We start from the raw sequence: 23,861 nt of genomic DNA, 5'->3' as shown, positions 1-23,861 counted from the left end.
GTCAGACCTTAGCCAATAATTTAGATTTATGTGCATCCCTAAGTGCTTTGAGTTTCTTAAAGATAGTCTGCCCTTCAGGGCCATGCAGTACTTATACTTTCTGCCATCTTTAGTATTCTGTTGAATTTTGGCGACCTCATCAATACACAATAAACCTGAAAATTTTATATCAATAGTGTATTTCCTCTTACTGTCAGAAGATGTTCACCTTGTACATATGGATGAATTAAAGACGGAAGGAAATGTTGCCATATATTCGATCTCTATCTGTAATGGCATGTCACTTCCATCTTTAGCCAAAGTTAGGTTTTGATCAGTGACAAATTTTTCTTTAGTGATTAGAGTAAATTTTAATTAGTATCTAACTATGTGGATTATTAACTAAATAGCATATTAAAAATAAGTGGGAAGATGAAGTATAAGAATTTAAGCTACTACAACCGCAGAAGCATCTTCAGATAAAATACTTAGTAAAATGCATAAAGTTTTTCTTTATATTAGTACACTTTCAGGCTGAGCATTACAGATACAACTTCTTTTTTTAGCTGCATTATTAAATGAAACTAAAGCTTTAGAAAACAATGCTATTAATAGTGGTGACTCATATGTTCTTCATATTTTAAGAAGGACAATGAACGTTTACAGGACAGTGTCTGAAGGATTTTCTTCACAAAATTGTTTAACTATAATTATGGTAATATATAGTATTATGTGTTTTAATGCCACTTATAATGCAAGTTGTAATGCAGCTTATCTCTATAAAATATTCAGTAGTAATTTATATATAGTAGTGTATATAATGACATATATATAGAAGGCAAAAAACTCAACATTTTAGATCAATTTCAGGCACACAACATGCTATTTGTTCTAGTGTTGTTGGCAACGTGGTAGGATTCTTAGGGGAAACTGAGGAGGAAGGGGCGAGAGGCTTTTGAGGGTGAAGGAATATAGGAATAGGACTGAGTAGAGCATAACTGAGGGACACTGCATATGACAACCTGGCTGGCTTCATGGCCTTAGTGGGAAAATCTTAGCCAGGCTAGTTGGAATCACCACTTGCAGCCAGCCGTGGGTGGTTTTGGATGCTAGCATAAGAATTTTCAAATTTAGGTTGGAAGCAATTCTATCCATTGAATATTTTTTGAACTGAGTTTTGACAAGTTGAAAGTACTGTGTTCAAAATATTAATCTGAGTGTTGTGTAGATTGGGTTGTGTTTAAAGAGCGAAGCAAGGTGATAAAATTTAGCTCAGATTGCAGTAGTCTGAGCATAGAGTGATAAAACCTGAATCACTGTCATAGCAATGAAAGTTAAAAAAGGATAGACAAATATGACATAATGAAAAGGTACGGCAAGGGCATCAAGAGGACTTGATAGTTTGACTTTTCTAGCCCAGGGGATTGATTCAACAAACACTAGTTGAGTAACTCCTGTGTGAGAGGGTTTAGGAGATGAAAACCCACCTTACACTCTTCCCAATGCTCAATAGCGGGGAGGCTGCATATTTTAAAGCTACAGACCTTGGCCTTCAGTAAACCTCAGTCTTGCTGAACAGAGGTTTTATGGAGGATTTTCTGGGATGGGATAGAGAGACATTTTAGTTCCTGTCTGGCTTGTGCATGAGGCATTGTGGTCGAGTTGAAAAAGCATGAACTCTGTAACCTGATAGATTTGCATTCAAGTCTTAAGCCCCTAACTCATCAACCATGTGAGACTGGGTAAGTTATTTAACGTTCCAAACCATCATTTCCTACTTTGAAAAATGATGAAATACCACCTGTGAAAGATGCTTCTCCGTAGATCTTGCAAGCAAAGATGCCGGTGGCCTTTTTCCTGGACAATCTTTTCAAGGATATTTATGGTGAACAGGCTTGGAAGATAGACATAGCATCTCTCTCTAGGGCAGAAGTCAGGTTTGCATACTGTCCAGTAGAATAAAGTTAATGTTTCCCTCCACGGCAAAGGTTTGGCAGGTTTGCTAACTGCCTATTATGAATGATTTGGATTCCCTGAGCCCAAAGTTCTGTAGCTGTGATGCAGTCCCACAGTGTGAGCATTTTCCATCCAGACCCTTCCATGTCACCACCCCCCGCCCCCCGTGGGACTTGGGTATAAGTGGCACAAATCTGAACATGATGTTCATGCTGTTCGCTGTGCTGTGCGCTTCTGATCGGGAATCTTGGGTCCTCTGCCAGCATCTAGAAAACTAGAAGGCTAACTTGTTAGATTATGATTTGGATAAAATCTGAGACCTTTTATTTTGCCAGTGTGTTTCTGGAGACAAGATACTGTATGTAACACACCTGGGACATACCATGTGGTTGAAAAGAAAACATTTATTCTACTTCTTCCCTTAATAGAGTAATTGAGCTACTGAGAGAAAGTTCTCACAGTGAAAGCAGCATTTATTCCCTTTTTGATATGGTTTCAGTGTCAGGGCACATCCTTTGTCTGGTCTCGGGATATATTTTGATGAGATTTTGAGAGAGGGATCCCAAAATGTTTGAGAACAGAAGGTTATTCTTCTGCCTGCTTGCACTGGAGAGTCTGGTGTTCTTCACTAACTTCTCAAGGCCAGGAGGTATCACAACGAGAGCAGCTTGATAGCAATTCTGTAGATATTTGATTAGGATTGAGCTGTGATAAGGAGAGGTAACTGGTTCATCTAAGATGGTTATCTGTGGGAGGAAAAGGGTTGGGGCCTGGGGAAGAGGAGAGAAACTGCTGTCTCTCGAAGAATCTGAAGGAGAAGATGGAAGAAACTGTCCCGTTAAGAAGAACTGTAGTTCCCAAGAGGTATCAGCAGAGGGGAGAGGACTGTCACCCTTGCAGTCCTTTGAGCTTCTGTAGTCACTTTTGCACACGTGACTGTGGCATTCAGGTGATTGATCCTAAGTCAGTCTTGAGAGACGTTTTCTCATCAGTGGCTCTAGGCACAGCTAGCACATTTTGGTTTTAGCTGTGGTCCACCCTCACACCATCATGCTAGGAGTGCAGGACTGCCAAGGTGAACGAAGCTGGCTTTCTGCCATTCACTAGTTTACATTCTGGTACAGGAGGTAAGGCATGTCGTGCAATAGACGCAGCACAAGGGGGAAAACAGACACTGATACAGTGCAGTGTGAAGAAGAGGCCAGTGCTGACAGCATTGCTGAGGGAAAGCGTGGGCCCAGAGCCCTCATGGTCTTCAGAGTCCACTCCAGCCTCTCGCTCCAGGCCCTTTAGACTGACCAAAGATGGCACTATGCAGTGCGGAGAGCCTTTATGTCCAGAGGGCAGGAAGGAGTGGGCAGGCCCTTGGCCGTAGCTTAAAGCCAGTAGGAAACTCCTGAGCACTTCTTTAGGCTCTCAGAATCTCCTCTCTACCATGTGTCTTGTCTCTGACACAGCTATTTCCCAAACACAACCTTGAACTTTAAGACTGGACTTTACCTGTGGCAGGCATCTTGGAAAACAACCTAACTTATTTTAGATACTTGGCTTTAGGCTTTTCCTCTGGTAACTCCAACACCCCTCGTGGCCACATAATGCAAAGGAACAGTGATTCTGACTTGGCCAATGCTGTCAGGAGGCCCTAGTTGTGAAGAGGCAGGCTTGGTGAGTTCAGCCCCAAACACTGGAGTAGAGAACACTCATCTGTCATTTCTCAGGGCAGGTAAAGAGAACACACTCCTAAAGACAAACCCACAGTTGGGGGGTGGATGACTCAGGAACTCTAGGAATCCAGTCTTTTACCCTCACCTCCAGGAAATTACTGGTTGGTCCCTCCAGACACATTCAGTGCAGTCCCAGAAATATCTCTGGCTCTTCTGGTTTAGCCTGGATCCCTGTGCTTTTGTCTATGCATGCACAAGGATGTTTCCAGATAAACTGTGGAAAAGCCAAACTTTAAGGGCCAGATCTGCCTTCAGAATCCAAATAGAGACCCTAGCCCAACAGTTGCCAGTTACAGTTGCACCTGTCTCAGGGAATCCTACTACTTGAGAAGATGCTGCTGGCCTGGTGTGGCTGGGCGACTGCTGTCTCCTCCTTGCCCTCTGAGAGTGATGGGGGCTGGGCTGTGGATTAGCAGAGGTTAGCCTCCCAAACCATTTATATCAGAGAACATCTCAAAGACAGTACAAATGACAAAGTGAATGACTTTAGGTTTAGAGAAAGTTTGGGGCAAAAATGATTTATCAGACTTTTAATTAATTGATTTTGATGTCGTGGCAAATCATTGAAGTCATGGAGTTAAAAATTTGGTAGAGAGTGCATAATCTCTCTTTCCCCTGAATTTGATAATATTATTGTCTCTGTTTAACTCAGAGTTTCTGTGCGTGAAAAAGAGAAAGAGACATTTGGGCTAGCTCAAATGAAAAACGAGGTTTATTTTAAGGATAAAGAGAAATCTCCTGGAAATTCAGAGTCAGAGGAGTTACCTCAGGACAGGCAGGTTTCTACGATCCATGAAAGCAAAGAGCTGCACAGCACTCGGTAGGTGTTCAGTATTTGTTGAATGAATGATGAATGAATAAACACGTGACCAAAGGCAGCGCTGAGGAAGATTTAGGCCTACTCTCTACTAATTCTGCCGGTACCTGATTTAATCTGATTCTACCAATCCATCCTTTGTCTATTAGTTTAAAGTCTGGAGAGAGAGGAATCCAGAGGCTACTTCTGAGGCAGATGTTCATCCTAGTCCATTAAGCAATGGCCAGAAAGGGTAACGCCACATGAACATAGGCTCCTTCTAGGAAGTGGGCAGAAGGATGAGCAGAGTATGGCGTGAAGATTTAGGTTTCCCTAGGGCATTGGCTTTGTGTGTGATCGTGTACTACCATGTACTGGTGGTGTTACTTAAGGTATATATGTGAGGGGCTTGTCTCTGGAGTGAGATTTTTTTTAACATGTTGAGGACAGAGTAATAACATATATTCTTTCTCTCATAGTGCTTGAATTTTATAACTAATTCTGATCAAGGGAGAATTTCACTCAAGTATGCACCCAACTGGGTGCTAACGTGTGCTGACTGATTATTATTTACCAGACACTGTGCTAGTTATTTTTGCAAAACTCTAACTCCTGACAACCTACTTTTGTGGGCAGACATTATTATCCCCATTTTACATATGAAAAGACCAAGTTTCAAACTATCACAGTCCAGAGTTGAAAGGGGGTGGAGCTGGAATTTTTCCTAAGATTGGTTTGTCCCCAGAAGGGGATTCTTCCCAGTATAATATATGTTTGCAATCACCTGATGAATCGTTAATCAGAATACTGGGATGAATTTGCCAAGACGAAGCCTAGTCTCTTCCATAAGCCATGAATTAGTCAGCTAGAGAAAAAGAGGCTTACGGAGCATAAAAACCAGGTAAGTTTGTAGTTGTGGATTGCATATAGGTTTGGGCAGACCAGCTCTAGATGCATTATGGGATCAGTTGGGGACCTTTGATAGGGTCTGCTTTCAGATGAGATGAAAAAAAGATGAGAAGAGAAAGTTGTCTGAAAACAAAAGTCAAGTTGCAAAATGGTGTGATCTCATTTTTAAATACATAGATATATCTAAATATACACATATATAAGATATATTCAATTTTATATGTATATACCTTTGTATCAGATTTTTCCATAAGATGTTAAAAGTTTTAAGATACCTATTGTTTTATATACTACTAAGAAAAAAAAAAAGACCACTAATTAATTGTAAGACACCATTGATTGTCAGAAGCATCCCAATTTCAGGGATGTTAAGAAATGGGGGGGGTGTATTGCAATATAAGAAGTGATCTAGAAAGATGTGCATGAAGGTTTTATGGTGGTGATCTCTGGAGAAGAGAGCATTATTTGTCTTTAATCATTGCTTGTCTGTATATGCAGATTTCTTATAAACCAGCCCCTCCCTGCTCACTTCACCCTCACTCAAAGGGTGGAGGTGATCCCACCCCAGCAGAACCAGTTTTAAAATCTATTGGCATGTCAGGCACTAGGGTCAAGCCTTGGCTTTAGGATGTGGGGGTGTAAAGTCCCATTTTTCTTCTTAGCATGTGAGGCCACTGCCAGAACTCCAGGACAACAGGGAAAAAATGTGATTCAATAATAGGCTACATACAGGTTGCTGGTAAATAAATGAAAAGGAGTTCCATGATGGAGGTGGATATAATACTTAGGTTTTTGTGGTCAGTTTAGTAAATGTGCAGAAAGGATTCTAATGAAGAAACTTGTTGTATTATGTCTTTAATTTCTACCTTCCTTGAATTAACATGTATTAGTTTTTGTGCACTTAGAGGTAGCCATAAATCCAACAGTGAGATTAACTCAGTAGTTTTTCCCAGAGAGAATAAATGGAGATATTTTAAAGTTTTATGTTAAAAGAATGCCTAAAGTGATTTTTACCAAACATCATGATGAAAGTATAAGTAAGTAATAGACATTACAGGCTTAAATGTATTATTTAGACCAGTGTGGATTTTTATTTATTTTATTGCATTCTTTCTTTTTATTAAGTCCTGGAATAATTTTATGTTCTTTTTGAAAATATGCACTTTTCTTCCTTTGCTTGGTTACATAGCCATATTTATTTGTTAATTCCTTAATACAGGTGCACACACAAATAACATGCAAGATTATTTTACTATTTAAAAGAAATTCTGTAACTTTTATATATTTGCCAACAGTGCAGGATATGGTCACTGATCTGAAATCATGGTTGATAGTCATTTTAACTCCTAGCTGTCTGTGCTGTTGTAATCATGTGCATGAAGCCATGAGCTGATGCACTGGAGTGCTCAACAGGATGCATTAAAAGTATGTTGATGCCAGTGGGTGATTTCATGTCAAGGTTGCAGGAGGCATTTTAATCCAAAGCTCATTTCTTGATTTATACTTGTCATCATTTGTTTACTTTTCTTAATATGGTTGTAGGACAGGGAAGGGCATAGGCCCTGGAGCAGACTAGCCTAACTTAGAAACCAGCAACGTGCAACTGATTCACACCCTGAACTCAGGTTTCATAAATGAGGATCCCCATCAGCAAGGCTGGGACCAGCTCACAGTCACCACTCCATTGGATCTGGTTGGGCATGTTATGTCACTCAACCCTACGTGTAGGACTTACTGAGTCATCATGGCCAGTTGTAGGTATAAAGAAAGCAGGCATATGGTAGCATTTGACGAGTACCTTAAGACCTACCTGCTTCCCAAAGATGGATCTGGCCAATGGAGACACACAATTCCTGCATTATAGTCAGACCTGTGGATATTTGTTACCCTTATTAAAGTGTCGGTATATTGTATTGCATATAAATGAAAGTAAAATGCCATCTTTTGCGCAAAATACTCCTGTAGCAGGATCACAAAGTGTATTCACACTCTGTGTTGTACATATGTATGCTGGCTTATTTATTTACTTGTTTGTTTATTTATTTATTTATTTATTTATGTATGTATTTATTTACCCACATCTACCCAATCTGGGTAGGAGTCCTTGGGCACTGGGTAGTAGAGAAGAAAAATAGGTTTAGTCTATTCCAATGGAATAATTCTTAAAACCCCTTTAAATAATGTTCAGTTCTTCAGTTAAATTGCCCTCTAGCTCAGATTTCTCTTTTTTTTTAATCCCCCCTTTTCTTTTTCCCTGACTTAAGGAGGTATCTGGTATGTGGAAATAGGATGGATCCATGTAGTGTTTTGTATTCTCTGCTGGCCCTTCCACTGGGACTGTGACGTCCTCTTGTGCTGACGTTTTCCGCAGATATTACCCATGAGCTTGTTTTCCTCAGTTGGGTTTTAGCCCAGTAGCCCTTCCAAGCTGATTCAGCCTCACTTTGGTTCTCATTGGTGGCAGGTTTTCTCCTCTTCCTCTATCCAGGCCTCTCTCCAGAGCCAGTAACCCCAGCCCCAGCTGCAGGGGCACCAACCCCTTATCAAGGTGACAAGTTTCTCCCTAAGTACTCTGGGGGGTTCTGGCCCCCATGCATAGTTAACTGACTGCATAAGGTGATTTGAAGAACTAAACCCCAAGGGCTGGTGCCTGGCCTCCAAGCAGATTAAGGTCCGTTTACAAGGATGTGGCTGTGCTCCAGGTTGGTGTGGGATAACCAGAAAAATATATTTTTTAGAGCCCATAAAGGAGATTGGGGCAGGCTTCCTGTACCAGTCAGGGACCACGAAAGAAGCAGATGGAGGGCATGCTTGAAAGGGGTGCCTCATTCAAGGGGTTTGAGTGAAGGGACTATTCAAAGAATAGGGGAACCAAGAGGGGAGTGTTGAAGCACCTCAGAACAGCAGTGGAAAGTCCATACAATCTGTAGGCTGGAGGAGAGCATCCGATTCTAGGAACTTGACAGGCGCTGAACTGTAGAAGAGGACTCCCTATCAGAAATCATAGTCTCTGATAGTGAAAAAGCTGAGGCTGCACAGTGCAGCCTGGCAGGGTGGGAGGCAGTTCCTACCCCTGTCTTCTGCTCTGCAGTGTCCTGCTGGGGCTCCCCACTGGCCAACGTGGAAGGGTTAGGGAATCGTATTGGTGTATTCCTTAGGTCAGTCTTCCAGGGCACAGAACAGAGTGGAGAGGAGGGGATCTGGAGGTGCAAACAGAATCTCCATCATTCTGGGCCAAAGCCCAAAGAGAAAGATTGAACATACACATTTCACTTTCTTCTTCCTTCCTTTTTCCCATCGTCTGCAAGGAATGGAACAGGAGACATGTATGCCCTTAGTAAATTCTAATGCACTCTGTACCTAAGGGAACTCCCTTGCCTGGGTGTCCTGGGCTTGGCTTCTGATGATATATGAAGAGGGAAATAAAAATATGAAGAACATCCTCTCCTTAGGAAATCGCCCATTTTGCCAAGCTTTTGTCTTTCTGGAAAACCCAATTTCAGATGCCAAGAATTTAAATGTGAATCTTTTCCCCATGTTTCTTTTTGCTCCTCTGCCCCACTTCAGACAGGTGGAAGCCTTAGACCAGCTAGGAAAATACTATATTCTTGGGGAAGCAAAAGAGAATATAGCACATTAATATTTTTTTAAACTATCACCCCCAATTTCACCAATATGCAGCTGTGGTTCATATGGAAATTAAAAACTTCTATAACATTTTCACATGTCTTCTCTTATTTAATATAATTTATTCTTAACAATGATCCCATAAGGTTATCAGTTTTACAGATGAGAACACTGAGGTCAAGTGTACTCTGTCGTTAGTGGCAAACCCACAGATGGTAGAATTCCAGATCTCCTGACTCCCTGGCAAAGGGGGCCTATGCCAGCCAAGGGGGGCATAGTTTGCACATTTGGAAAGAGAGCCAAATTCATGAAGTTGTCCATATTCATAACGTACTGGTGTCTGCTAAAAATTATGTTTCTTGAGTGATTTTGTCCACTGATAACTGCTTTTTTTTTTTTTTTTTTAAATTTTTTTTCAACGTTTTTTATTTATTTTTGGGACAGAGAGAGACAGAGCATGAACGGGGGAGGGGCAGAGAGAGAGGGAGACACAGAATCGGAAACAGGCTCCAGGCTCCGAGCCGTCAGCCCAGAGCCCGACGCGGGGCTCGAACTCACGGACCGTGAGATCGTGACCTGGCTGAAGTCGGACGCTTAACCGACTGCGCCACCCAGGCGCCCCCACTGATAACTGCTTTTATTAAAACTATGCTTTTAATCTCCTCTAAAACCTGCTTCCATAGTAACTAGGTCATTTTATACTCATGCTGCCCTGTCACATTCTCATCTGTCACTTGGTGTCTCTTATCATTTGCTTTTATTTTTCCTCCCCATTCTGACTCACTTCCACTGGTGAATCACGTCTTTATTCAACTCCTCTTTCATCTACTCCTAGATTCTGGAATTATCCTCTGACCTCATAATTTGATTACTGACTTCCTAACCCGGTGAGTTGAGCATATTCTACTGGAAATAGCCGGCCCTGTGCTTCTTTTGTTTGGGTTTGCATGGCTCCCTGTACTGAGCTGTGTGACTCAAGAACACCCATGGGAAGAGGATGCAGCAGGGAAATAGGAGCAGAAGTCGGAAAAGAAGATGGGGACTTGGCATTTAATTTCAAACAAGAGTGAAGAAGGTAACTGGCCTAATTAGACCCGAACCAACAAGGAACGTGGTTGTGAGTTGTCTTGAATGGCTTCGTTCTGGGAGTGAGACTTTGAAGGATCCGTGATGTTGCCGTGGACTGGCACATGTGACAGATCAGAGCTGAAGGCTGGCGCACAGAATCTCACTGCATAAGGTCTATGTTATTTTCCCCTGAAAAGAAGAAGCTACCCCCTGGAAAGCAAATTCCCTCTTTCCCTAAATCCACTGGAAGTTTCCCAGTTCACATATTGTCAATTAAAATGGATTTTGAATTGTGGTTTCTTTCTAGACTGTAAGAAGATACTAAAGATGTTTGATGTCTTGAAAAATCTAAGTACCTGGCAGTACTGTGTATAACCTGACATGTGTCCTCTCACACTGTCAAGAGAGGGGTAGATTGAGAATTTGTGTACCAGCTAAGTTTAAACAGTAGCTGTTTAGTTCCTGGACCCAGCTGAGTTAGGGAGACAAGAGTGTCTTAGAGGTTCCTACAAGGGCTCTTCTTTAACCCTAACCCCCTGGGCAGGGGGCTGCTTACCTTCTGGGCCCATCTCTTAACTCTGTGCTTGGAATTGCTGCTAGTTCTTGATAAAGGCAGTTCTACAACATTGACTGAAAATACATCGGCCACATCATAAGCATAAATATTTACTAGTGGGGAGGGAGGCACCTGGTGGCACAGTAGGTTGGATTTCGGCTCAGGTAGTGATCTCACTGTTGGTGAGTTCAAGCCCCACATCCAGCTCCCTGCTGTCAGCACAGAGCCTGCTTCAGATCCTCTGTTCCTATGTCTCTCTGCCCCTCCCCAACTCTCTCTCTCTCTCTCTCTCTCTCTCTTGCCCACGCACACACCCTCTTCTCTCTCTCAAAAGTAAATAAATATCTAAAAACTATTTACTAGCAGAAGTGACCATTTCCCCCCTTTCAATGACCTACTTAACATTGCTGTACTAAGAATCTACAGATATTCTCATAGGTTGCTGATGTTTGCATAGAACTGACACAGTCTTTCTGAGAGATAATTAGGCAGTGGTTTTCAAAATCGTCATGCTCTTTGCTTGGGTGGCTTGGTCGGTTAAGCATCCAACCCTTGGTTCTGCTCAGATCATCATCATCTTGCAGTTTCATGAGTTTGAAACCTACGTGGGGTCCTGTGCTGGCAGCGTGAGGCCTACTTGGGGTTTTCTCTCTCCCGCTCTCTTTCTACCCCTCTCCTACTCTCTCTCTCTCTCTCTCTCTCTCTCTCTCTCTCTCTCTCCTTCTCTCTCCCCCCTCCCCCACTTGCACTTATCTTTGTCTCTTTCAAAATGAATTAATAAACTTAAAAAAAATGTTCCTGTCCTTTGACTCTGTAATCCAATGTACAGTAAATCATCAAGATTTTGCCCAATGATTGACTAGGAAGATGTTCACTGTAGCTTTCCAGTAAACAGGATGAGTTATCAATCATACATGAGACAAAGTACTAGATAACCGTCAAAAATATATAAGTGTGGGGCTGTGTGTCTTTAGACAGAAAGGATATTCATGATTTCCTATTGAATAAATCAAGTTCACAACAGTAAATGCATATAAATATATACAAGAAAATGTAGACATATGCATAGAAGAAATACCTAGTAAGGATGGACCAAAATGATATTTATTTCTAGGTAACGTGATTAACAGTAATTTTAATTAGTAATGGATAATTTTATTTTTCTATCTTCTACAATGAACACATATTACTAATGAAAAAGAAAATGATTTAACATTGAACCTGGCCTCTAGAGTAGGTGGATGGGACAAGAATCTGATGAACTTGGATCAGCAGTATGCCACCTTCACTGATGTGCGTCGCTGTATCAGCAGTGACACAAGGTGCTGATGGTACCCTGTTGATTCAGACCAAAGGATGTGGGTACAGGAGACTCAAGAGTGGGGTCATCTTGAGAACTTTGCAGATCATTTCATATTTTTACTCTCTAACAATTGTTCTAATATCGTAGGATAATTATTTATCTTTCTTTTTTGACTTGAGATCAAATTTTTTTTTTGAGTTTTTATTTTAGAGAGAGAAACAGACAGAACATTAGTGGGGGAGGGGCAGAGAGAGAGAGGGAGACACAGAATCCGAAGAGGCTCAAGGCTCTCAGCTGTCTGCACAGAGCCCGATGCGGGGCTCGAACCCACGAACCGTGAGATCATGACCTGAGCCGAAGTCAGAGGCTCAACTGACTGAGCCACTCAGGTGCCCCCAGATCAAATTTATTTTTAATTGTCTTATCAAGTAATTATTTATTTACAAAATAAATTTAAAGTGTAGAAAATCTTCACACACAGAAACTCAGTGTCCCAGAAATGGAGCATTACCATTAACCCTGTACAGACCCCGTAGAAGTTCCCTGTCCCCATTTACACCTACCCTCTCTCAGAGAAAACCCTTTTCCTGAATTATTTTTATCATAATCTTGCTTTTCTTTTCTAAAGAACATTTTATTTAGGTTTGCATGTTTTTGGCCTTCATATGGATGGGAGTATACTTTATTATTCTTTTCCAATTGGTGTTTTTCTCTCAGTATCTTGTTTCTGAGTTTCATCCATGTAGTGTGTAGCTGTAGCTCAGTCATTTTACTGTTGTCATTCATGCTGGTGTAAATGCAGCAGGATATACTTGTGCCTTCTCCTGTTTGTGGACTTTTGCGCAACTCACAGTTCTTGCTACCATTAAAGTTCTTAGTAATGACCTCTGGTGCTCCTATATGAGTGTCTCAGGTATATACATGCACAGGTGTAGAACTGATGGATGGTAGGGTATGTGAACCTACCAGATCATGTTAAATTATTTTTCAAGTCTTTTATCTCTCTTTATATTCTTGCCAGCAATGTGTGCGAGTTTCCATCTTTCACATAGTCGTCAACATTCGATAATGTCAGACTTTGAACTTTTACTAAACCAGTGGGTGTGCAGTGATTTCATTTGTATTTCCCTGAACATCAGTGAGGTTGAGCATATTTTCTTGAGTTTGTTAACCATTTGTGATTTCTCCCCATAGCAAATCTCTTTTGGATGTTTTGGCCCTGTTTTTATTGGGTTATTTACATTTTTGAAACTGGTTTGTAGGAATTCTGCTTATTCTGGAAATGCATCTTTTACTAGTTAAACATGCAGGAGAGATCTTCCAACTAGTGGCTTGTCTTTTAATTTTCCATATAGTGTGCTCGATGAAGAGACATTTGTAATTTTATTCATCCTTTTATTCTTTATGTGCCCTTTTTTGTGTCTTAAGAAGTCCCTCCTACCTAGAGGTTCATAAATCCTATTGTCTTCTAAACTGTTTATAATTTGATCTCTGTGAATGATGTAAAGGTATCCAGTTTTATTTCTTCTACATGGATAACTATCTGCTTCAGGACAGTTTACTAAAAGGCCTTCCTTTCCCCACAGATGTATGTATAAATGTCCTAATGAAACTTCTGTATCCGTGAGGGCCTATTTCCTAGGTCCTCCACAGAACATACGCGTTTAAGTTATCCAGATGCCAAGGGCCTCAACTCGGGAATGCCTTTATTTATTTATTTATTTATTGACGATAAGGCATTTTTCTCACCTAAAAAGTTAGAAGTTGTGCTGTCCTGGGGGTCATTCTGTGGCACAACCATGTCATCAAGAACCCAGACACTTCCTTTTTTCCCTCTGCCAGAATCAGTTTGTCTGTGATGTTTCCTCCCAGCTGCTGCTGCTCCTGGTTTTGTATCCACATATTTCCACATCCAAAGTGGGAAAAAGTTAACAATACTCTCTATTCGAACTTCATTTGGACCACCCACATAGTGTGCATTCAAGCACCCAGCTCACACACAGTCCCACTCGTGGTTATGGATGTCAGGGAGGCATTTATGCCGTCCATTTAATGCTGAGTGTCAAGGCAGGCTACTTGCCTTGCCAGATACCTGTGGGGAGCAATGGTATTTATTTCCAGTTCACCTTACTCTCAGGGTGCAGCTCTGAGGGGATGCGGACTTATGGACAAGTCTCACCTTAAACCCCTCTCCTTGGGTGGCCCTAGGCTTTGTCCTCTGCCCCCTGCACCCCAGGGGAGAGTGAAAGCCAAAGCTGGAATTCATCTGGGTGGCAAATGTGGAACTAATGAAAACTTCTTTTGTTTACACCTGTGGCTTCCCACTTTCCCTTAGTTCTTTGGCTTTGTATTATTCTTTACTTTCTTGGAAGTTCATCACACATTTAGAAAGATTTTTTTTTCTTGAAATATTTAGTTGTTTTTCAGCAGGAGGGTCAGTCAGGGCATCTAGTTCTCCAGACTGAAAACAGAAGTTGGCTAAATTTATATTTTAATTGCATTCTGTTTTTATCAATCTTGCCTAAAGGGTTGTTGGAGACGGAACCATTGCAAGGGCGAGATGAAGACGCAGTAGCCAGTGCGGACTTCTCTAGCATGCTGTCTGAGGAGGAAAAAGAAGAGTTAAAGGCAGAATTAGTTCAGGTATGTTCAGTAATCTTATTGTTGTTCTATCTCAGTATCTTAGGAGCTATTGTTAGTTTTGTATACGTCCCATATTACAATTATGTTGTCTTTCATTTAACAAGATTTTTAAAAAATTAAGTTTATTTATTTTGAGAGAGAGAGAGAGAGAATGAGAGCGGGAGAAGGGCAGAGAGAGAGACAAGAGAGAGAATCCCAAGCAGGCTCCACGCTGTCTGCGCGGAGCCCAACCTGGGGCTCAATCTCACAAACTGTGAGATCATGACCTGAGCCAAAATCAAGAGTTGGGCGCTCAACCGACTGAGCCACCCAGGTGCCCCTCATTTAATAACATTTAATAAATGATATATTACAAGGTGATTACTTTTTTCTAAGGTGTTTTTGTAATACCAGTTGTCCATTACACTTTGGTTATAGTAGAAAAAGGAATGATTAAGCAACAATGATGAATAGTTGTAAATATGCACCTCTTATTCTTTTAAAGTTCACAATATTATGGGAACAATAATCACTTACTGATGGGTACAGGTGCAAGCTCCTTTTTAAGAGCAGTTCTTGCTTTAGGTCAGCAGCTTAGCTCAACAGATACTTTGAAGTGACTTATTTTTGTAATGCAAAAGCCAGTCATAGAAGCGACTGAATTTGTTGTGTACTCTTTTGCAGAAGAATAAAGCTCTGGGGGCAGAAAGGAAAACTATGATGAATCCAGGTTTCCTTAGCTCCTGCGTAGTTGCTGTGGGCCTCTGGACGTAGAGGTGGGGAGAGTGCCTGGCTCATTGGGGATACAAGTTTTGTTCAAGACATTTGTTTGCAGCACCCACTAACCCTTAAACGCCTTGCTAAGGAGCATTTACATTGGAGGAGGAAAGCACTGGAGAAAGGGAGCTTCTCAGGTAGAATAAACAACAGGGCAAGAGGGAAGAAGCCCATATTCCTCCCCATTTTGTGTCCCTGCATCATAGGGGAGAAAGCTCCTAGCCTAGCTGGAAGCAGGACTGTGGGCTCTATGCAGGCTGAGGACACAGCTTTGAACTCCACCTTACCCTCACCCAGCTGTGTCTGCTCCAGACTCTTTACGCTCTAATGTTCTGGTGGTGTCTGTTTATGACAGGTTATAATAATATTAAAGACTTTTTAGGTGTTTTCCCAAAACACACTTGACAATGACTTCATTATAACATGAAAGAGCAGCTTGTTCTTGGTACAGCAGAAATTATTTCCGTAAGCACAGTGCCTCAAATCAAACAGCCTGTTTCTTTAGCTAGGTCTGTCTGTGGCCACTGATCCAGAACATCGCAGTTGACTTCAGATTGGCCACACATGCCAGCATGCACAGACCGAAGTCAGCTGTCACGGAAAATGGACTAGCACCATGTTTTCTTAAAGCCTGGAATTCTGGTTCATGACCTGTTGGTTCATGTCGACTGTGGTGTCCAAAAGTTGTATTTTGCAAACTGGTGTAAGATAACTGATTCTAAACTAAAATAATTCCTGTTATAGTCCATATTTAAGTTTAGACAAAACCACTGTAGCAGACCAACTTTTATAAAAGTTCTGGGACTATTGGGTTATACATACACATCACATATGTCAGTGTATTTTTGTGTGCATTCTTTATTTTCTAAATGTTCAACAGTGAGCATGCATTCTTTTTATAATCAAGTAAAAGCAAGCCTTGGTTCTAAGTGGATGCCCCCGTAATGAAAAAAGCCAACAGTGTTTTCAGAAATTCCTGTCTTATTTGGCCACATTAATAAGCTTGCAGCACATCTCATTCCTAAGACTCTTTGAGCCTGACTTCTGGTAATAACACCAGACTCCTTGTTACTGTGTTCAAGTTACCAGGAGCCATGTTTTCATCCTTTAGAATGCTTCCTGCTTCTTATTTCTGGATTCCTCAGAAATGAAGAAGAGCTTCATATTGCCAAAGAGGCATCGTGACTTCCAGAGGCAGGTGGGCACAGACGTATGCCCCAGGTCCAGTGACAAGCAAAGGAAATGTGTCTTTGTTATTTTTCTTTTCACATCTCCATTTCTTCTGCCTCCACCTCAGACCACCTCTGCTTAATGCTCATCCTTTTCTTAAGTCTTCTTTCCCTACCCTTCCACAAATGCAATCTGGTGTGTATGTGCGTGTGCCCACTCTTGCTCACGCACATGTGCATGCACACTCACACACCCACCCCAGACCAGGTTCTTTCAGATCACATTCAGATTAGCTCAGAGGCTAGGGGTTAATTACAACAAGAACACGCAAAGAACAATCTCGGCCATCCCACAACTGGCCCTCCAAAGACCTGAGACCTCTTTCAGACAGCCCAGCTTCCCGGCCTCAGCTCTCCACAGATGTTCTTCCTGGGCCCCTGGTTGAAAGCAATCCCTTTCTGTGTGAGGGAAGATCCTACTGGATCCGTTCTCTACTTGGTTAACAGAACATCTCGCAGGCCAACCTGTTAGATTGCCTTTGAGTAAGGCACTCATTTGTGGCCAAGACCCAAAGCAAGAGCTTTGTGTAAAAGGACTTCTTATCTCTGACTCTGTTGCTTAAGAGGGGTCTTGGGGATGCCAGGGATTCAGTCTCCTCTTCAATGTGCTCCTCTCCCTAGTGTCCTCAGATTCTCTCACTGTCTTGTGACTGCGCTGGATCCCTCCCCACTGCTTTATCTAGACTGTTTGGTTGTTTATATTCCTATGAGGATGCCTTTATACTTCGGGCAAACTCATAACTCCACTCATCCACACAGCCAGCATATGGTTGTGTGCTTACCAAGTGTAGACAACAGGAAGATCCGTCCTTATGTCGGGAGACATAAAATAAGCCAATATTGTCCAAAAGGCTACATCTTAGATGGAGTCTGCGTTTTGAAAGAGGAATCTGTTGTTAACACAATTTAGTCTTTAGTTTATTATTGTCATCATGCAGTACATATGTGTGTTTTTAAAAGTTTCTTCGTTGTGAGGCCAGTATCGCCTCTGATCTTGTGCAGTGGTCTGTGTGTAGAAGACATGCAATTAAGATTTGTAATTAACTTGAATTATTTTGTAGGTTAAAGAAATACTTACATCTTTTAAAGCTTATTATTATTTTTTTAGTAACCTCTACACCAGACATGGGGCTTGAACCCATGACCCCAAGATTAAGATCGCATGCTCTACTGACTAAGCCAGCCAGGCACCCCAAAATATTTACACTTTTTGTTTGTTTATTTTTGAAAGCAAGATAGAGAGAGCCTGCAAGAGTCTGGGGTGGGCAGAGAGAGAGGGGGACAGAGGATCCCAAGCGGGTTCTGCGCTTGAAAGCAGCGCGCGTGACGCAGGGCTTGAACTCACAAACCGTTGAGACCATGACCTGAGCGGAAGTCGGACACTTAACCAACTGAGCCTCCCCGGCACCCCAATATTCACATTTTTAAATGCCAGAAGTTGAATATGCTCTTATACAAACCTAATCAACATATAAGGAAATACTATTTTGTTTCAGCTATTCGTTCTCATAAGCTGCTCCTGGCATCTTTTCTGAGGTCTTTACATATCTATTCTGTGGGGTTTTTTACCTTCCTCTCCCTTTTCGAGTAAACGTGCTCAGTATTTCTGTGCCGCTTCCATCCTGCTCTGCCTTCCTATCACCAAGCTGCGTGTTAGGCTTTGTATTCCACGGTGTGACTTGGCTTTTGAAAGGGATGGAGTGTTGGCATTAATAGTGTAAATTTATGACTATATAGCCAGCAAGTACTGCCAGTGTCCTCTAGATAAAATGACTCAAGAAAAATAGGCAGTAATAAGAGTAGGAAAAACACCACGCAACGTTATCAACTAGGCAAAGCCTGTTTTCAAGGCAAAGCCTGTTCGGGCTCCCTTCATCGCGTTAGGCTCTTCTCCCTTCCTTTGGTGTGTGGTTCCTCAAGAAGAACACACGGCACCCTCACGCCATCTGGCTTGTAGACTTACAAAGAAGTGCGTTAAGCTCTTGGCCTTTCTCTCTTGGTTCCTTCCTTCAAGACCTTCGTTCTTTCTTTCTGGACTGAGTAGTGAACAACTAAAGTGTTCATCATCGGTAATGTCTTATTGTAATACCTTTCTGTATTAGTCAGAGTCCTCCAGAGAAGCAGAGCCAATAGGATGTATATATGTATATGGAAAAAGATTTGTTACAAGGAATTTGCTGATGAGATTATGGAATCTGACAAGTCACAGGATCTACCGTCAACAAGCTAGAGACCTAGGGGAGCAGATGGTGTAGTTCAGTCTCAAGGCTTGAGGCCTAACAAGAGCTGATAAGCCAATATTACAGTTTAAATCTGAAGGAAGAAAAAAAAAAGTCCCATCTTAAATGCAGCCAGGCAAAGAGAATCCCTGTTAACTGAGGGAGGGTCAGCCTTTTTGTTTTATTTAGGCCTTCCACTGATTTGATGAGGCCCACCCACTCTGAGAAGGCAGTCTCCTCTACTCAGTCTACCAGTTCAGTAGTTAATCTTATGCAGCAACACCCTCACAGGCACACTCAGCATAATATTTGACCAAATGTCTGGGCACCCCATGGCCAGTCAAGTTGACATATAAAAATAACCTTTGCACTCTCTCAAGTAGTATCTGGATTTTAATCTTAATTCTTTAAGACCGTTAGCCAAAGGCAGGACTGGACAGGAGAGGAGAGGAGGCTGGCCTTCAAACAGTATATACAAGAGTTCAGAAACTCTTATTCCTAAACATCATACTGATGATTCAGTAGTTTATGAAAATATTTCTTTGTCTCAATGTAAGTTAGATATTTTATGTAATCTAGCAAATAAAATAGGAAGGTAAATTTTCAGTCTTCTAACATAAATTTCATATTGAAGTAATTCATTAGCTAATTCAGATTAATTTATATTTTTTTGCAAATTTTATCGAGGTATAAAATTCACTATTTTAATATAAAATTAACTTTTTTAAAGTGAACAGTTCAATGCATTTAGTATACTTATGATGTTGTGTAACTACCACCTCTATCTAGTTCCAGGACATTTTTAACACTGCAAAAAAGAAACCCCATGCTCATTAAGCAGTTAATTCCCATTTCCCCATCTGCATTCTATATCTGTGGATTTAATATTCTGTATATTTCATATACCTACTTTGGGTCTGGCTTCTTTCACTTAGCCTAATGTTTCTGAGGTTCACCCATGTTGTAGCATGTGTCAATACTTCATTCCTTTTTTATGGCAGAATAATATTCCATTTTTTGTGTGTACTGCAATTTATCTATTCATCCTTTGATGGGTATCTCGCCTGTTTTCATATCTGGCTATTGTGAATGGTGCTATTATGAACAGGTGTATACATGTATTTGTTTATATTATGTTTAACTTTTTAAGATACTACCAGACTGTTTTCCACAGTGGCTGAGCCATTTTACATCCCCACCAGCAATGTACAGGGTTCCAATTTTGCGACATCCTCACCAACACTTGTTGTGTGCCTGTTAATTCTTAAAGAATCAAGTTTAAATATCTAAGCATAAATATTTGTCCTACAAGGAGATCTTCTAGGAAGTGAAGAAAGCAATGAACCAGACTATTAGTTTCTAATAAAAATGATTAATTTAAAATCAAAATTAAAATTAATAAGTACTTTAATGATTTACCTGCACTCCACCTCATTCCAAAAGGAATTTGACATGGCTTACAGAGGTACCTATAGGGTTTCCATACTACCTCATCAGAGTATCTGGGAGTGCTTATTAAATAATGCATGTGGGTGTAGCCTGACCCTACCAAACTGAAGATATCAGGATCTTAGGACATTAAAAGGGGCATACCTCTAGAATCTGCATTTTAAATATTCCCTATGAGTGACTTTTATGTAAACCGAAATTGAGAACCATTGGTGTAACTAGACCAAAAAATCTCATTAGTCAAAGGAAGGGTAGAATCTCACCCTGAGCATCATTTAAAATATTTGTGATTAAAGGCTTTGCCGTGGGGCAGAACTCTGCTCTGTGGAAAGAGATGTGGTTCTCATTTTTCATTCTTGCAAGCTAATACAATTTAAGATTATGTATTTTTTCAATTTCCGGATTTGCTTATAGAGTTTTTGGCATACATTTAATCACTGATAAATATACTGAAAGTTTCAAGCAGTGTGAATCTTAGCATTTTATTGAAATTACGAGAATTTCATTAAAGAACCTGAGAGTAGACCTGAGTAACCAAGTTCATGTCTCCATCATTAGGAGTCTCTATCTTACAAATGCCTTTTAATGTGTACTTCCATGTTTAAAATATTAGGCATGGGACTTCATTGTTCTTTCTTTAGGTTGGTGCTTGGTAAATTGGTCACTTCAGTATTTCTCCCTATCCCTTTTTTGGGATCAAGGATTTCATTAGAAAACTATGAATCCCTTACTTCCCTCTCCCAAATAACTAATGAGTCTCCTACTGCCCCCCCCCCCCCCGCTAATTTTGAATAAATTTCTAGGGTCCCATAGATAGGAGGTTTCTCTACATCTGTCATTTTATTCTGCCGGTTAAAAATTGTCCCATTATTTTTATCACATAGGAAACTATGGTAATACCCAGTGCATCAAAAAAAGCACAAGACTCCCAATAATTTCAGTCATTCAAGACATTATTTATGCAAAAGAAAGCAGGTCTTTTAACAGAATAAAAGACTGACATGAAACCCAGGCATTTTCTATGTAAAGAGAGCTAGAGATACAGCCTTGGGAAATATTAGGCCACAGATTAAATGCAGGAGGATACACTGACAAAAATGACAAAGTAAAATATGACATGATAGCAGAAGAATAGAGGGTTTAATTTTAAAATAACCATATGTTCTCATTTAACGGGAAGACTAAAAGCATGACCCCCTTTTCTGGTCCCTGAGTAGATTCTTTTTGCCGTAATGAGTATTATATCTGCATACTGAAGACCTGCTCATCAAGAAAAGACAGGGTGCTACTGATTATAACATGTTTACAGAATATGTAATTCATTTCAGGAAGATTTCCATGAGCATTAGAAAACTGTTCCGTAAACATAAAAAAACGAATAGTACTGGGTTACTAGGGCATTTGCTAATATTAAAAACTCCAAGAGATTGTTCTTTTCTACTATTGTATTTAAGATGCTTCTTAGAACTTTGCCTATTTTGCTTAAGTGATTACTAGTGTCTAAGAAGCGTCACAACACTATTCCAGTCTGTCCACTATTGGGGTAAAATCTTCCTTTGCACTAGAAAAAAGACTAATATTTGCGAAACTACTTTTCTTTCTTGAGATTCTTTTCTAGCAGCTATGTCTTTGGTAACCCAAGGAACACATTTGCAAGATGACTGATCATGTCAGTGATGTGGTTTGTGGTCAGAAGCGGAACTATACTTTGAATGTAAATGGGGCACAGCTGCCACATTTTTTCAAAATAAGAAATCTAGTAAAAATGTCAGGCTTTTTAGGACCTATGTACATGTGGGACACTAAGGAAGTACTAATAGTTCTCTTCTGGTTTCACAAAGAAAGTCATAATTATTTATACTTTTCAGAAAACAACGATGTAAATTGAAGCAATATTACCAAGGCAATACATTATAAAATATGACACTGGAATAAAATACGACAATTGGAATCAAAGACTATATGGGGTTTCAAGTTGATTTTCACAGGTTATAGCAACACTGTCTAAAATCTGGGCATTTTAAAGAACTGCTCTGTTAGAAATTACATTTGCAGGAGTTTTTTGTATGTGACTTACACATTTTATAACTGTAAGTTTGTACCTTTTGACCTTCTTCACCCATTTCACCCCCCACCCCCTTCACCTCTGGCAACTACCAATCTCTTCTCTGTATCAGTGAGCTTGTTTTTGTTTATTTTTTTAGATTCCTCATATAAATGAGATCATATGGAATTTATCTTTTTCTGTCTGGTTGATACATTTCACTTAGCATAATGCCCTCAAGGTCCATCTGTGACACAAATGGCAACATTTCCTTCTTTTTTTTTTTTTTAAGTTTATTTGTTTATTTTGAGAGAGCAGAGCATGTGCAGAGCCAGGGCAAAGAGAGAGGGAGAGAGAAAATCCCAAATAGGCTTTGTGCTGACAGAGCAGACTCAAACTCCATACCATGATATCAGAACCTGAGCCAAAATCGAGAGTAGGATGCTTAACCTGCACACCGTCATCCCTTTCTTTCTTTTTTATAGCTGAATAATATTCTTGTGTGTGTGTATGTGTGTGTGTGTGTGTGAGTGTGTGTGTGTGTGTGTGTGTGTGTGTGTTTGTGTGTGACAATAACATTTTCTTTATCCACTCATCTAGCAGGGGACACTTAGCCTGTTTCCATATCTTGGCTATTGTAAATAATGCTGCAATGAGTACGTATCTTTTTAAGTTAATGTTTTCATTTTCTTTGGATGAATACCCAGATGTAAAATTGCTGGATCATATGGTAGTTCTATTTTTAATTTTTTGAAGGGTCTCCATATGTTTTACATAGTATACAAGAGCAGTTTTATGATGGTGAACGGATTTGCTCTTCTGCTAACACAGGGGAAAGAGGGAATATGGTCAACAAATCTTCGACAAAACAGGAAAGAATATCCAATGGAAGAAAACTGTCTCCTCAACAAATGGTGCTGGGAAAATTGGACACCGACATTCAGAAGAATGAAACTGGATCACTTTCTTACACCATACAGAATAATAAATTCAAAACAGATGAAAGACAGGAAACCATCAAAATCCTAGAGGAGAATGCAGGCAGCAACCTCTTTGACCTCAGCCGCAGCAACTTCTTACTAGACATGTCGCTGGAGGCAAGGGAAACAAAAGCAAAAATGAACTATTGGGACTTCATCAAGATAAAACCTTCTGCACAATGTAGGAAACAATTAACAAAGCTAAAAGGCAGCCTAAAGAATGGGAGGACATTTTGCACATGACATATCTGATAAAGGGTTAGTAACCAAAATCTCTAAAGAACTTATCAAACTCAGCACCCAAAAAACAAATAATCCAGTTAAGAAATGGGCAAAAGACATGAATACACACTTTTCCAAAGACATCTAGATGGCTAAGAGACACATGAAAAGATGCTCAACATCACTCATCATCAGGGAAATACAAATCAAAACCGTGATGAGACACCACCTCACACCTGTCAGAATGGCTAAAATTAACAACATAAGAAACAACAGGTATTGGTGAGGATGTGGTTAAAGGGGAACCCTTTTGCACTGCTGGTGGGAATGCAGCCACTCTGGAAAACATTATGGAGTTTCCTCAAAAAGTTAAAAATAGAACTACCTTACAATCCAACAAT

General features: G+C 40.5%; 1 protein-coding gene across 9 annotated transcripts in view; it reads left to right on the top strand.

The window, feature by feature from the left end:
- TPD52L1 (TPD52 like 1) overlaps positions 1–23,861 on the top strand; it is a 110,234-nt gene that overhangs the window by 59,953 nt on the left and 26,420 nt on the right. For all 9 annotated transcript variants that reach the window (XM_019418253.2, XM_019418251.2, XM_019418249.2 and 6 more), the window contains exon 2: positions 14,446–14,561. In XM_019418253.2, coding sequence (XP_019273798.1) covers positions 14,514–14,561 — 48 coding nt within the window. In that variant the 5' untranslated portion in view covers positions 14,446–14,513. The remainder of the gene's footprint in view (positions 1–14,445; positions 14,562–23,861) is intronic.

This window comes from Panthera pardus, unplaced genomic scaffold (genome assembly GCF_024362965.1).
Source record: "Panthera pardus isolate Hobbes unplaced genomic scaffold, ASM2436296v1 HiC_scaffold_17, whole genome shotgun sequence".
NCBI lineage: Eukaryota > Metazoa > Chordata > Mammalia > Carnivora > Felidae > Panthera > Panthera pardus.
The sequence above is the reverse complement of the archived record's forward strand: the minus strand, read 5'-3'. Positions and strand labels throughout refer to the sequence as shown.